The 15,338-nt window shown below is 36.5% G+C and overlaps 1 protein-coding gene across 1 annotated transcript; it reads right to left on the reverse strand.

Annotated features, from left to right (window-relative positions):
- Positions 1 to 2,528: 2,528 nt before the first annotated feature.
- On the reverse strand, positions 2,529 to 13,200 carry LOC123664979 (mitochondrial chaperone BCS1). Its single transcript, XM_045599345.1, has 7 exons — positions 12,744 to 13,200; positions 12,400 to 12,539; positions 12,024 to 12,236; positions 6,388 to 6,526; positions 5,561 to 5,755; positions 4,966 to 5,100; positions 2,529 to 2,703 (listed from the first exon to the last, which is right to left on the reverse strand). Exons 1-7 carry the CDS (start codon positions 13,064 to 13,066, stop codon positions 2,583 to 2,585), a joined length of 1,266 nt encoding a protein of 421 aa, XP_045455301.1. The 5' UTR covers positions 13,067 to 13,200; the 3' UTR covers positions 2,529 to 2,582.
- Between the last annotated feature and the right edge of the window lie 2,138 nt (positions 13,201 to 15,338).

The following is a 15,338-nucleotide window of genomic DNA, read 5'->3' on the forward strand; positions in this document are numbered from 1 at the left end:
TCTGAAAATAGAATATCCCTGCAACATTTGAGTATAAAAAAACAAGTCTTTTAGAGCTACACGTACTGAGAAACATTGAAATAAAAACATGCATTCTTATTCCACGTAAATGATATGTCCAGAACGCTGAAGTCGTCTATAGTTGACCGCTAGGAATGTGACGCAAGATGTAAAAATCAATAATAAATAAATTAATATTTATAATATACACACATAAAGTAAGTAACTTAATGCTTGTATTATAGATAACAGCCGACTGGTATAGCTACATATTTTTTTTGATTAACTTACATATAAATAATACATATAATAAATATATATTACACCCAGACTCGGGGTGGGAATCGAACCCACAACCCCCGGAGCAGAAAGCAGGGTCACTACACTGCGCCAACGGGCTAGTCCAAATGGTATAGATGTTTTTTAAGCTATTCAAAATTGAACTCAAACGTGTTATATTTTCTATAAATAATTTGATATTTGAATAAAACAAAAGGTAACACATAAATAGCAAATGAATAAAAAAATCAAATCAACTAAAATCAATCAAATTGCCATGAACGATACTTTAGAACATGGAATGCGTCGCATCGATGATTTTAATAATATACAGTTACAAATAAATTGTTTTGTTTTTCATTTTTTTTTATCTAAGGTTAATTACGATTTTCTTTCTCATTCTCAAAATCATCTGGCAGCATCAACATCATCTCTAATCCCCACTCTCATAAAAGCTTTTCTTCTGTGCCTAAGTTAGCCTTTAACGGTCACAGCTATGGATTGTGCCGGTTGCGGGTTCGATCCCCGCACATGACATACATTTGTATTGGCCATACAGGTGTTTGCCATGGTCTGGGTGTTTGTGTAGTCCTTGTGGGTTTCCCCACCGTGCCTCGGAGAGCACGTTAAGCCGGCGGTCCCGGTTGTTATCATGTACACCTGATAGCGATCGTTACTCATAGTAGGGAATATATCCGCCATGGGATCCGCCGGGTGCATTGGAGCAGCGTGGTGGATTAAGCTCTGATCCTTCTCCTACACGGGGAAGAGGCCTATGCCCAACAGTGGGATATTACAGGCTGAAGCGTATAAGCGTAAACAGCTACTGAAAGAACCAGACTTATAACCCTGTTGGTTGTTAAAATATTCTTGTTTGAATTTGCGCGGTGTCACGGTGATACCGCCTCGGCAGTTAAAGATTAATTTCGAGGTAGTTCCTACTACTAGTATGCCGTGTGGTGTCGGACGAGTAGAATAGCACCACTCCCTTTCTTCCCATGGGGGTCGTAAAAGGCGACCGAGGGATGAACCTGGCTCAAAATCATCAGGGTCCTGGAGTAGGAAAACTTCATTTGAAACCCGGAATGAGGTCTCCGTCAAGCATTCGTGGCATAGCTCTAAAACGCAAAAGACTCCTGCAGCCGAGCTGGCTCCACATGTCCACATCGACTCGTCGTTCCTGTGTGCCTAGCCAGTGAGTTAAAGAGGGTGGCGCAGAGCTTAGGCAACTCTGCGTTTTCCTGAAGAGTGTCCTAGGTGATAGTGTCTGTCTGACACTGTCTAAATCGTCTGCAATAGACGGACTAAGGCCAAGCTCCAAATTTTTCGTACGATATTTCCTGCTGTGTACTACCTCAGTTACATAACAACATGCCAATACTGCAGGAGCGCCGAGTGGCAACATTTCGTTTGACGAAAATTCGGAACTTAAAATTATTGTTTTCTAAACTGAAGTTGTTTTTCGGGAGTTTTTTTTCTTTGTCGGGAGTCGGGAAGGTATACAAAACTCTGGAGAATCCCGCCAAATTCCGACCATCAGGTAACCCTAGGTAGTATTGTGCGCGTATTACTTTTGTTTAGCAACCAGGTCCAGCTGGTTTCCTAGGAAACGTCGGGCGTCTAAAAAACTTATTAAACCGCGATAAAATCCAAAAGGGTTGTTTCAATAAAAAGTTATTTGTTTTTCATTTTCTTTGACAATAAAAAAATCGAGTAAAATACCTTTTAAGAAACGTCATGAAGTAGGCATGTTTTTTAAACTATGGGCTACCTAGGTCCCCTACGTTTTTTTATACCACAGGTGCTCAAACTTTATCATAAAAAATTCGAATACACTATTTTTCATTTTTAAGTATTAAAAAAAAAAAGAAACAGTTGTGGCTACAAATATTTTGTAATGCGCGTTAGCAAAGCCGATTATCCACGGTTATTTCCAGAGAAAATCAATTCGTTATTATTGAATTTGCAGCCGTAGTGCCCAAAAGTTTGAACAAAGATATCGAATTTCGTACTTAAATTTTTTTAAAATAAACCCTAGACCGTTGCAGATAGATTAATTTTTTATTTTTTTCTGGATTGGCCCTATCCTCCACAGGCACCTGCGGTGTTATCCATTGATTACCGGATACCTCATATATTACAACAGGACTCAAGTGGGAATCGAACTCACAACCTCCGAAGTAGAAAGCAAAACATATTTATTTTATACAACTAGGTATATATATATATAAGTAACAACAAACATTTTCAAAATAATTATAATAATTATATTAATTTCAACTAATTCCATTGTATCACAGATATTATCCAAGTGTCCATATTGCTTCAATGTTGGAAAGTACTTCAGTATGTGTCGAATGTTTGTGAAACATAAAGTAACCTTGTATTTGCGCCGGACTAACATTCTTTTGCTTTTCCATTACCCTGAGAAAGAAAAATTATATAAAGTAGTAAGTAGTAAAGTAAAGAATTTATTAACTTGAAATTTTGTTTACCACATTATATCTGCTGCGGGGTTGTTGCGGATGCGAAAATATTCACATCTGCGGGTGCAGATACGGATGCGGATGTTAGGGTTTTTCAAAATATTTTGATTTTATGCTCATAATTAATAACATTTGAATTATGTTTTCTTTAATCATCGCTTCAGCCTGTATTATCCCACTGCCGAGCATAGGCCGTGTGGCAACCGGCATAAAATAGTGCCACCCCATCTCATCTCGTGGGTATCGTACTATCGATACAGGGGAAACCACTAGAGGGTGGGCAGCAGCGCCTTCTAAACACATAGTCACAACTGCGAACGCCAGCCCACTTGGCAAGCGTGGCGATTACGCCAAATCCCCAAATGACAGACACGACTAACAATTGTCTCCTAGTCCCCGTTGGCCCCGCTAGTCCTGGCTACGGTGGCGGCCAAAGTAACTGCGCGATAGGGGGCTATAATCTCTGGCAGAAGTCAGGTCACCACACCAAACAACGACACTTGGCACTGGCAACATATAATGCTAGGACGTTGCGGACCGACGTGAAGCTCATTGAGCTGGAAGAAGTTCTCAGTAGGTTAAGCTGGGATATTATAGGGCTATCTGAAGTCCGAAGAGAAGGAGAAGAGTCGATGACCCTCAATTCTGACAATTTGCTGTACTACCGGGAGGGCGATCAACAGTCCCAAGGTTGTCGTTGTCCACAAGTCTCTCGTCAACAGCATGGACGTCATCAGGAGCGTGTCCAGCAGGGTGGCGTACCTTATACTCAGAATATCCAAGCGATATTGGCTGAAGGTCATACAGGTTTAGGCACCGACCTCGGCACATCCAGATGAAGTGGAAGCTATGTATGAGGAAATCTCTAAAGCCATACATAGCTCTAAATGCCACTACACTGTTGTGATGGTAGACTTCAACGCAAAGCTGGGCAGAAGATGCGGTGATGATTTGAGTGTGAAGCAATTTGGATACGGGCAACGGAACTCCCGGGGCCGGCTGCTGGCTGACGTCATGGAGAAGGAGGGACTCTTTATGATGAACTCCTTCTTCAGGAAGCCGGAATGGCGCAATGGACCTGGTTTATTCCCGACAGCACCGTCAGGAACGAGATAGACTTTATCATGTTGATAGACAAGCACATATTTAATGATGTCTCAGTGATGAATGCTGTGAAAACAGGAAGCGATCACCGACTTGTCCGAGGCACATTGAATATCGATGTCAAGCTTGAGAGAGGTCGGCTGAGACCGGTAGACCGGTCTCCAACCTGTGCTTCATTACATTACAGCCTATACAGTCCACTGCTGGACATAGGCCTCCACAAGTTCACGTTAAAAATAACGTGAACTCATGTGTTTTGCCCATAGTCACCACGCTGGGCAGGCGGGTTGGTGACCGCAGGGCTGGCTTTGTCGCACCGAAGACGCTGCTGCCCGTCTTCGGCCTGTGTATTTCAAAGCCAGCAGTTGGATGGTTATCCCGCCATCGGTCGGCTTCTTAAGTTCCAAGGTGGTTGTGGAACCTTGTTATCCCTTAGTCGCCTGTGCTTGCTCAGATTTAAAACCACGAGGGCTTTCAACTCGAACTCCAAAATCGCTTTGAAAGGTTGGCCGACTACGTAGATGTGGAGGAGCTCAACGACGGGCTGGTGGAAATTGTCCGCGCGGTGGGGTTTAAGTTCTTCAAGACTTGCCGTCAAAAAACAAAGAAGCTCTCCGACCACACACTTCGACTCATGGCGGAAAGGCATGGACATGCGGCTACAGTCCTTGGCGGATGCTACTCGTTACCGGCAGTTGAATATACAGATCTCCAAGTCCTTGACAAGCGACCTCCTACTCGGCTATATACGTTTTGTATTGAAGAGGCCATAGAGCGGAACAAAGGCTCGAAAGTGTTCGTGGAGTGGTATGTTTCATTTGCGAGAAATTATTAATTAATATTTTTTTACATCCTACTATAGTTCACCAACTACTTTTTGCTGGTGACGACACTTTTATTCACTTTTTACTTAACATTTGCGTAAAAATATTCATTAAAACATAAATAATCTATCGACAGATCGTTGTAGCGCCCTCTTTTCTCCGGCCACGATGGAAGTATAGGTTATTAGAACGTCTCAGTTAAAATATATTCAAATCAATACATTTATTCATATACTAATGTAATTGAGTCCATAAAGTAAAGTAATACATACTTATTTGCAAACGTTCTGGCGTATTCGGCATCCTTATAGAATCTTAAGAACATTAACTCAACTTGTTCGCGATCACAGTATCCAACAAACTCTTTCATGTCTACACGACCTGGGCGGATTAAAGCTGGATCTAATCTAAAAATAAAACACTTTGTTGCTAGCGAAACAAAAAATCTTCTATCTGTTCCACTAGGTATAATTATAACTTTTATTTTCTACCATTATTAAGAACAATTGAACTAAGTAAATATTTGATGAATTCTTATAATTTATTGGAGTATACTTGGATAATCTTGCTCAAACTCTTGAATTACCGACAAAGAAAATCTAATATCTCTAAATTATAGGATCGCAGCCAAATAGCACTGCTTTCGAGTAGTGTTGTGTTCCTGTGAGTAAGGTAGTCCTAGCATCTGAGGATTGTGTGGTATCAGTCGGGGGTAAGGTCAACAACGAACTTGTTATGCTCCTGGTATTGCAGGTGGATTGTAAGCTTGTTTACTGCTATAGTGGTATAAATAATTCTAATTTTAAAATTTTACTATTAAAATACAGCAACAACAGACAGCGACATACATATAAAATGCATACATACCTTTCTAAATAGTTCGTAGTCATAAACACTATCCTCGCTTCAGTAGAGGCGACGCCATCCAAGCAGTTCAATAGTCCACTAAATGTTACACGATTGAGACCCTCATACGCAGCCTTCTGTGATGGCGTGTCTTCTCGGGACACAAACGCAGCGTCAATATCTTCAAGTAATATTATTGACTGCTGAGGAGCTACACTGAAAAATTAGCTTTTATATTGATATCTTTGCTTATAAACGACACATCGTGACACGACAACGCTGATTGATTTATTATCTTCGAGGCCAGGTAGCTAAAGGTATAAATTTGACTTTTTGAAATGTAATATGAAAACACACCCAATAGGTTAAAATATTTAGAAAGTTTACTGACAATTTCTAATAGGAATCGGAAAACTATACTATAGCAACAAGAAAGATACAGTAGAATTTTGATTAAGAATAAGATAAGCTTTGGTTCTTTTTAAATTTTTAATAGAACCTATTAAGTGGCGATAAAAGTTTTCACTTCCTTATTACAAAGAAACAATTTTTTCGGATTTTATCGCGGTTTATTATCTTTTTTAGATGCCCAACGTTTCGGATACTTTACAGCAACCATGGTCACGGAAGGATCTCGATAAAATCCGAAAAAGTTGTTTCATTATAATGAGTGAAATTCGCTTACACATAAGAAAACAATTTATATGTCCTTTAAAAAATCATGTTTTTTTTTTTTTTTTGGAATCATACATTCGAAATAATCTTAGTATAAATAAATAAACCTTAATCAGGAGGAATGGTAGTGCATAATATACAAAATTTAATAGTTATAAAAAGTCATATAATACCTCAGAAGATGATTTAGCCTATCATCTGTAAGGCCTCTTTCAGATAAGTTTAGTACACAAATATTATATTCTAGCTCTCCTGCTAAAGCCATTATAAATGAAGATTTTCCACATCCCGGTGGTCCATATAGCAAATAGCCTAAAATAAAGGAATTAAGAGATTAATTGCATATTTCAATAATTAATTATAGCCTATTATTTATCTAAAGCTACTAAGTTGCTGTAAAAAATTTTTTCTAATATAATTCTTATTGTCTGTCATTTCTCTTTCTGATATACTAAGTTTTGTGAATCATGTATGTGTGTTATTTTTATCGTGTAAACTGGCGGGTGTATAGACATCATTTTAAGAAAAGTTATTTTTTTGTAATTATTATCTTGTATATATTTTATTATATATACTTATAAATATATCTCAAACTCTCGAATTCCAACTTCAGGACGTTCCCAAAAACTTGAATATTAATTCATATTAATGCACAAAGTATTCCTGCGCACTATCTCGATATGTTGTCCTCTTTTCAAAACAAAAATATTCATGCGATCATGGTGAGTGAATCTTGGCTTAAGCCTTGTTTGTTATCAACTTCCTTTTCCCATTTAATCCATAATGATCGCATTGGCCATCCAGGGAGTGGTGTTGCCATCTACCTTCACACGCATATTCCCTACACCATTATCAGTAAATCCGTATCCCACGATGGGCATGGTCCAGATCACCTCTTCCTAGAAATTATTATATCTAATACCAAACTCATTTTAGGTGTATATTATAGCCCATCACTTGCTGTTGACTATTTTGCTTCTTTAGAATCTCTTAGAAGTATACTCACTTCAATACAGTCACACGCTGGTGATGGGTGATTTTAACACTTGCCTCCTTAAACAAGATAACAGAGCCTCACGTCTTGGTTCTATTGTAAATTCTGCAAATTTGCATATCCTGCCTGTGAAGCCCACCCATTCCTTTCCTAAATGTTCTCCTTCTCTGCTTGACCCCATTCTTTTCTCTTCCTTAGACCATGTTTGGTAAGCATGGGCAATGTCCAGCTGATGCATTTTCTTACCATGATCTCATACATATATATCTCTAATAAAATTAGACCACCAAAAGCTAAGTCAAGAATTCTTCTGCAGCGCAGTTTTGGGGGGATGGATTTGAATTGTTTACGTGACGATGCTACGTCTACGGTGGATGAAAAATTAAATATTTTTAATTCCTTACTAATCCAGTTGCCGTCGTACGTGCCCCTGAAAAACCAGTACGTATCAAACATCTTCCCGCTCTATGGCTCACGCCTGAAATAATACCATTGCAGGACCTAAAAAACAAGGCTAAAGCTCGATTTAAATATGATCTTAGTTCGTCAAATAAAGAGAAATACAGAAAGTTTCGGCTCGCTGCAACAAGGCATGTAGGGATGCACATCGACGCCATATTCACAAATCTGTATTAGAGGAATCAGACTCTGCAACTGACTCTGTAAATTCCCTAAGTCGCTTCGAGTTGGCAAAACCAAACATCAATTAACTTCAAATTCACTTGATCTCTATAGACCATACAACTAAGTCCAACACAGCTCGTCACCTTTCTGCTCTTACAGCTTCTTCGACTTCTCCTCATTTTACTTTCTCTCAATTATCTGATTGTGATGTTAAGAAGAGCATATTGGCCGTTAGCAACTCAAACGTCAAATGCAGTAGGGCCCGATTATATTAGCCGTAATATGATCATCCCTATCATAGATTTTATTCTGCCCACCATAACACATATTTTCAACGAATCCTTTACCTCCAGTACTTTTCCTACCTCTTGAAAAGACGCTCAAATTATTCCTATACCGAAAAAACCTAACTCTACAGCGTTTTCTGACCTCCGTCGTATTGCGATAATTTCTTTTTTGTCTAAAGTTCTTGAACGTCTTGTCCACGAACAACTATCATTGTTTCTTTCCTCAAATAATCTCCTAAACCATACCAGTCCGGTTTCCGTAAAGGTACATAGTACGGCTACGGCTCTCGTGAAAATCTCCGACGACATTAGACTTGCAATGGATAGTCAAAATCTTACGGTGACGCTGCTTCACTTTAGCAACGCGTTTAGTACAGTAGGTTTTGATTTATTGCTAGCTGTCCATCAGTAATTGATTGGTTTCATACTTACTTGTACGGGCATCGGCAGCGGTTGCGTGTTCAGGATTCATATTGACAACAATACATGACTGGTCAATCGTAAAAGCTGGCGTGACGCATCGTCGTGGCGTGTCATAAATTCAATATGCCTCCAAATATCTTCTCTCTACTACTTGTATGCAGATGATCTTCAAATTTACTGCCATTCTAAATTGAGTGATCTGCCTGTCTGTATAAATAAGATAAATAATATCCGGTAACAATCTGCTCCAAAATCTGAGCAGGTTCGTCTTCACATAACTCCAAAAATTGTTTTGACGCATCGACGCGTTGCGAAGCAGCGTAAGCATTCTCGGTACCCATCTTGCAGTGACTTTTGTCATACCCAGGTGGTCATGTAGGATTCGCAAAATTGTAGTATCTGATACTCCAACTAATGCAAATAACTGTTTCTTCAAACGGGTGTCCTCCAGTACAATTTTTTCCACTTTTTCGATGATATCTAATGTGGTGACCTCAACTGGCCTTTCCGAGCGGGGGTCGTCTTCAATCGACTCCCGACCATGTTTAAAAAGATCATGCCATTTGTAAATCCTTGATTTACTAGGGCACTGTTCCCCATAAACGGTTTCCATTTTATTCAAAATGGTCTGAGCGCTCTTTCCTTGCTTGGTAAGGAATTTTATCACAGCACGGTGTTCAATTTTCTCCATACTTTTAGTTTTCTTCCGGATTTACTTGTTTAGCAGGCGAGTGTTCGTAAGCGAATAACGCAATGGGGCTGAAACTCAGTTTATATACTAATGATGAGTCCCCAATTAGTATGACACTAAGCGAGCTACCCTATCCCCACTCCATCCCCTCCATTCCACGAACTTTTGGACCTCCCCTCGTATATATAAACACGAAAGGTCACTCAGTTATCACGAAATCTCCGAAACTATAACACCTACAAACTTGAAATTTCGCAAGTAGGCTCCTTATAGGACGTAGACATCTCCTAAAAATGGATTTTACGAAACTCGACCCTCAAGGGGGTAAAACGGGGGTTGGAAGTTTGTATGAAGTCCTATGTTTTTGAAGTAAGATATTTGAAATTTAAAATGTATAGATGGTGAGAAGGTGTCCAAATAATGCATCGTAATCTATATATATATATATATATATATATATATATATATATATAATCTATATATATAATCTATATATATATATATATAAAAGAGAAAGGTCACTGACTCACTCATCACGACAACTCAAAAACCGCTGGATGGTCCATCGATCCAGGGTGGACAAAGATGAAATTTGGCACAGAGGTAGATTATAGTTAGTAGACGTCTACTAACTAGGTTGATCAACATATATCCGCTTACTAAATATGAATGTAAAAAAGCTATAGTAAAATGGCTTAAAGATCTAGACTACAATGAGACTGAGAAGTTGTTACTGGTCCTCAGCTAATACTAAGCACTCTAACACGCGTATACACATATTATGTTCTTTGCCACACATACATGTACATATACTAAGACCTACATACATTAACACATTTACTACATACACTTACACATTCATGCATTAAAAAATACATACACTAACCCATACATACACCATGACACTAAAGTGTGAGTATATTTAATAATTTTATTGATCAAATTCGGTCCGGATGTGGAGGGACTGGCAATCTGTAATACAGGTCTCCTAGTACAGTCGCCAGTCTCTCACACAGATTGTGTTTCGTTATGTTGAAATTTGTATTTTGTTTTGTATGAGAGAAAATAAAATAAATATTTATTTATTATTATTTATTACTAAGAACGGATTTTGCGATATTCCACGGCTAAGGGGGTTTAATTGGGGTTGATAGTTTGTATGAAACATATAAGTTCACCTGATAGGTTATTTATACTGCAGCCTGAAAATAAAACTAAAAATGAGGTTTTATAAAAATAACTATTAAATTATATTAAATTGTGCCTTTTAAAAAGTTACTCAGTGTGATAAGTATTTCAAGTGACTGAAATAAAAAAAATAATTTGCATTAAACATCTTAATAGTAATGCATATCTTCATAACCACACGGACGTAGTCGCGGGCAACAGTTCGTGTATTATAACACAAAGTCCCCAAAAGTGTATGTGATTGATTCCCTCAAAATGTACTGAACGGATTTTCATGCTGTTTCACCAATGGAGAGAGGGCTTCAAGAGGATGGTTTATGGAACGGCTAAGCCGATTTTGATGAGAGTTTCACTGGAAGTTTGCCGGGAAATAATAACTAATAAATAATAAAACTATGAATTTTTTTAAGAGGTAATCTAATAAATTACCTCTTAAAAAAAATTCATTTTCCACGTTCAAATTGTTAGGCAGAAAATATGGGCCAATGAGTTTGTTTGGGGTCACACGAAGAGTATAGTGTATGATGTGTCACCTGTTCCAAATATTAAAATATTGCAGCATTATTAATACTGCTGAACAAATCAGGCAAACTTTACGAACTAGTGTCGTAAGACGTTAAGAAAAATAATGCGTTTTGTATTCGTAATGAAGGGTCCCACATTGGAAATGAATTGAAATAACATAATGTAATCATGCATTAATCATGCATGTCTTCTTCTTCGTCGTTTCCTCACTGCTGAGGATCGTGACCAAATAATTATGATCTTCCACTGAACATGGTCGTGTAAACAAAGATAGTTAAAAAATTATAATATTGATTTTTATTTACTCTACTTTGCTTGAAATTTATTGATTTTGAGACTTTAGTTTTGAGTTTGACTATGGTTATTGTAGCTCGTTGGATAGCTTCAGAAGTGTAGATATTTTTAAAATAATACGCAGATACCCGTTCATAGATTTTTTTTCAGTACGTCATAAGTTTGTAAAACAAAGACATTAATTATTTTCCTCTTTTTAACTTTGGTGAGTCAAGGGTTAAAAATTCAATAAGTTATCGTTGTTTGTTGTTATTTATTATTATTTAGAATATTATTTATCATTCTATGACAATTTTACGAATATTCGTCAATTAATTTCTTTTGAATGCCCTTTAAAGTGATAAATTCGGGGATTTTTCACCAACAATAATAAAATTTAAAAAATCTAAAATAGGTGAACATGGATTTTTCAAAGTATTTTTTTTTGTGATTGCCCATACCCCTCCTGACGACCCTTTCAAGGGATCGTGACATATTACAAGTAACCCTGTATATTTATTATGTATTTAGATATGTATGTATTTTATATATGCAAGTATTATGTATGTTTATTATTATATATTATCTAATTGTACTTTATTCAAATATTCTAATTTGCACACCAATTAGTTGTTCACTTCCTAACTGCAGTTTCTATTTCGTGTCATATATCCAAAGGTTGTCTAGATGAGATCGGTCTTTCAGCGATAAAACCGCCTTTGTACATCTTTCATTTTATGTTTTTTTGTTGTTTCTTTTAATGGTGTACAATAAAGAGTATTTTTATAAAAATAGTTTTATTACCTCGTCTATAAGGAATTCCTCTATCTGTATACCAATGAGGATTGTCTATAAAATCTAAACAGTCCTTTAGAATTTTGTCAGCGAGACCAGCTCGCAGTACTACGCTTTTTAAAGGTCTTCTTCGTCGGGGATGTCCAAATTGTCGCCAATCAGAACCCATCGCTGTGTACATTATCGTCATACCTTCGTTTTGCTTTAGTGCCATATTTCTTGCTAAAATTTATATGGATAATAAAGATGGGGGATAATTTATATGGATATACTCAATATAAAGATTAACTACATTACTAAGACAATTAAAACAGTTTTAAACATCATTAATTCAGTTCATAACAGATGGTAAATATCTAATATTGATAACTTTGTCTAGCCATACCTTCTTCAAGAATATTATAGTAAATCTGTTTGTTCCTTCCAAAAGCAGTGAGAGTGACAGTTTCCCAAGGAATTCCCATATGAAGATCTAAAGTTTGCTGTTCTCTTGTACGATCCACTTTTATCCATGTATTTCCATATCTGTTAGCATTATTACAATAATAAGTATATATAAATATTTCTACATATATACATTAAAGTTATTAAAGTACTATCAATTTTTATACATCACTAAAGTCGATTAAGTAATAAAGGAATTATGTAATTATCCTAATTTTAAAATAAAATGAAATAAAGATAATGTTTTATACCAGTATGTAATCAAGGAGTTGTATTACTTAATACCTAAAGAAATGCTGTCCCACACTCGGAATAAAGTCATATTTAGTTTTTATCTGACCACTATCCTTTTGAAGAAAAGATGTTTCTACGCTAAGATGTTGTGTGTGTCTCGCTCCTTTTTGAGTAATCCACTGTAACAACCACTGGTAAGACTTATCACGGCAAGGTACCTCTAGCGTTATCATGCAATGTCTGCGAAATAATAACATAGAAGTCTGAAATCCTTTGCGTAAAATTGCCGCTCCGGCTCCAACACCAAACAAGCCGAAACCGGCACCAAAATAAGGGTTAGCCGACAAGGAGGCTATATATTCGACTAACGTCATTTTTTTGTTTAATCTTTAATTTATAAAAGTACGTATATATTTTTCTAAACAACTCGAGTTGTAGTACCTATTACAACATATTCAAAGAGTATATAAGTAAATATATTCCTTCGTACGTATTTGACATCACAGAGCACAATTGTTTGACATTGCATTTTGACAAATGTCAGTGTAACAGCCATGTAGCTCCAAGCTCCATGGTAACAGCCATGGAGCATTTCTCTATGCTCCATGATATAAAATAAGGAAAACCATATATGTGTGTCTAAAAGTGTCCTTAAAAACACTGAAAATTGTAAAAGTATTTTTTTTTTATACATCCATGGGCTCTTAAGTGCCCATGGGCCCATGTCTTTTTTATTTAAATTTTTATTGTCAAAACGTTGAAGCGTATCATTTTCAACACTGCATGTTTCAAATTACGAACCAAAGCTTATTGTGTCTAATTCGATGGTGAGTCCAAAACTGACCGTGATATATATATATATATATATATATATATATATATATATATATATATATATATATATAAAATTGTCTTTATTGTCTGTCTATCTGTTTGTTCCGGCTAATCTCCGGCCGATTTTGACGGGATTTTTACTAACAGATAGCTAATGTAGTAAGGAGTAACTTAGCCTACTTTTTATTTTAGAAATTTATTTATTTTATAATTGCGAACTGAACAATAACTTGTTTTGTTAAATTCCACGTGGACGAAGTCGCTGGCACAGCTAGTTGTGAAATAAAAAAATTCCGCTAAAAGTTTTATACAAAATAAAAAAACAATTTAGAATAACATAGAAGTATTATATCGTAGAATTGACAAGTTCTAGCAGTGGGCTTAAAGTAAAATGAAACAAAAATTAAAAAACTTGGTTTTTTAAATTTTTGGCATGAATTTTGAGGTTATATGAAAAAAGTGTAAAGACGAATTTTTACATAGGACTTGTATTTTAGACAGAAATCGAGATAAACCGTTTCTTGCTCTTAACCTCCCGTCTCTCTACCACCGACTTCAGATCGCCCGTAATTTATTTTTCATTTTATTTTTGTTGTATTCTCTTCCTTTTCCAATGGGTTTCATCCTACTATATTTTCTTTTCACTTTTTACCATTATCAAAGGCTAAAAGCACTGGTCTAACTGTATATGTATTAAGTTTTTTTTTTGTATTTATTATGTAGGCACCGAAAATGCATAATGTTTGCATAAATAATGTTTTATTTACAAATAATACAGATAATTACGCTGATGCAGCTACCTTTTCAATACATATTTTCCTCTTTCTAAGGGTGGCCAGGAAGAGATCGCTACTAGACGATAAGACCGCCTTTGTGCATTGCTAACTTTATTTGTAAATAACTGTTTAATGTAAATATTTTCTGAGTTGTGTGTAATAAAGTATATTCGATCTATCTAAATTTTGTAGTTTTTTTAATAGTGGGAAGAGAGACACAAAGGTGAGGTGAGAGAATCATAACATTGTAAAATGATTGGTCAGTGCCATTCGTGCCAAAGCAGCCATTCGTGCAGCATTCGTAATTAGTTCCTTTTCCTACTCCTATATCTAAACAAATAAATAATAGATGTACCTATACTCAGTACATATAACAAAATAATGTTTTTCAGAATTTTTGTCTGTCTGTCTGCCTGTCTGTTTGTTCCGGCTAATCTGTGAAACTGGCAGATAGCTGATGTAATAAGAAGAAACTGAATAATAACTTTTAGTTAAATTCCACGCGGACGATATCGCGGGCACATTTAGAAATTATATTTAAGAGGCTCCCCCTTCTCAATGACCTTGAGCATTTAGACTTTGTCACACCCCACTCACCCGCACTTAACCTGATCAGTGTTACGTAAAGGTTATTAAGCTCGCCCATCTACCGGCTCTGGCTTGTACTACTAGGACATGCGATTGATCCGTTTCCTAGACCAAGAGCTTGCGTACAAGTTGTGATCATCCATAATTATTATTTAATTTTCTTCTTGTCGTATCGATCATTTAGGCTATAAAATTATACTAATTACTAGTTCTTACTTGTTGTTCAGTTCGCAGTTATAAAATAAATAAATTTCTAAAATAAAAGTAGCCTAAGTTCCTCCTTACTATATCAGCTATCTACGAGTGAAAGTCCCGTCAGAATCGGTCCAGCCGTTTCAGAGATCGTAGGTCGGAACAAACAGACATACAGACAGACAAAAATTGTCAAAATGCTATTTTAGTGTATGTATCGTGTATACATTCATATGCATTTAGTAAAAAACGGTTA

This window comes from Melitaea cinxia, chromosome 2, assembly GCF_905220565.1.
Source record: "Melitaea cinxia chromosome 2, ilMelCinx1.1, whole genome shotgun sequence".
NCBI classification, from domain to species: domain Eukaryota; kingdom Metazoa; phylum Arthropoda; class Insecta; order Lepidoptera; family Nymphalidae; genus Melitaea; species Melitaea cinxia.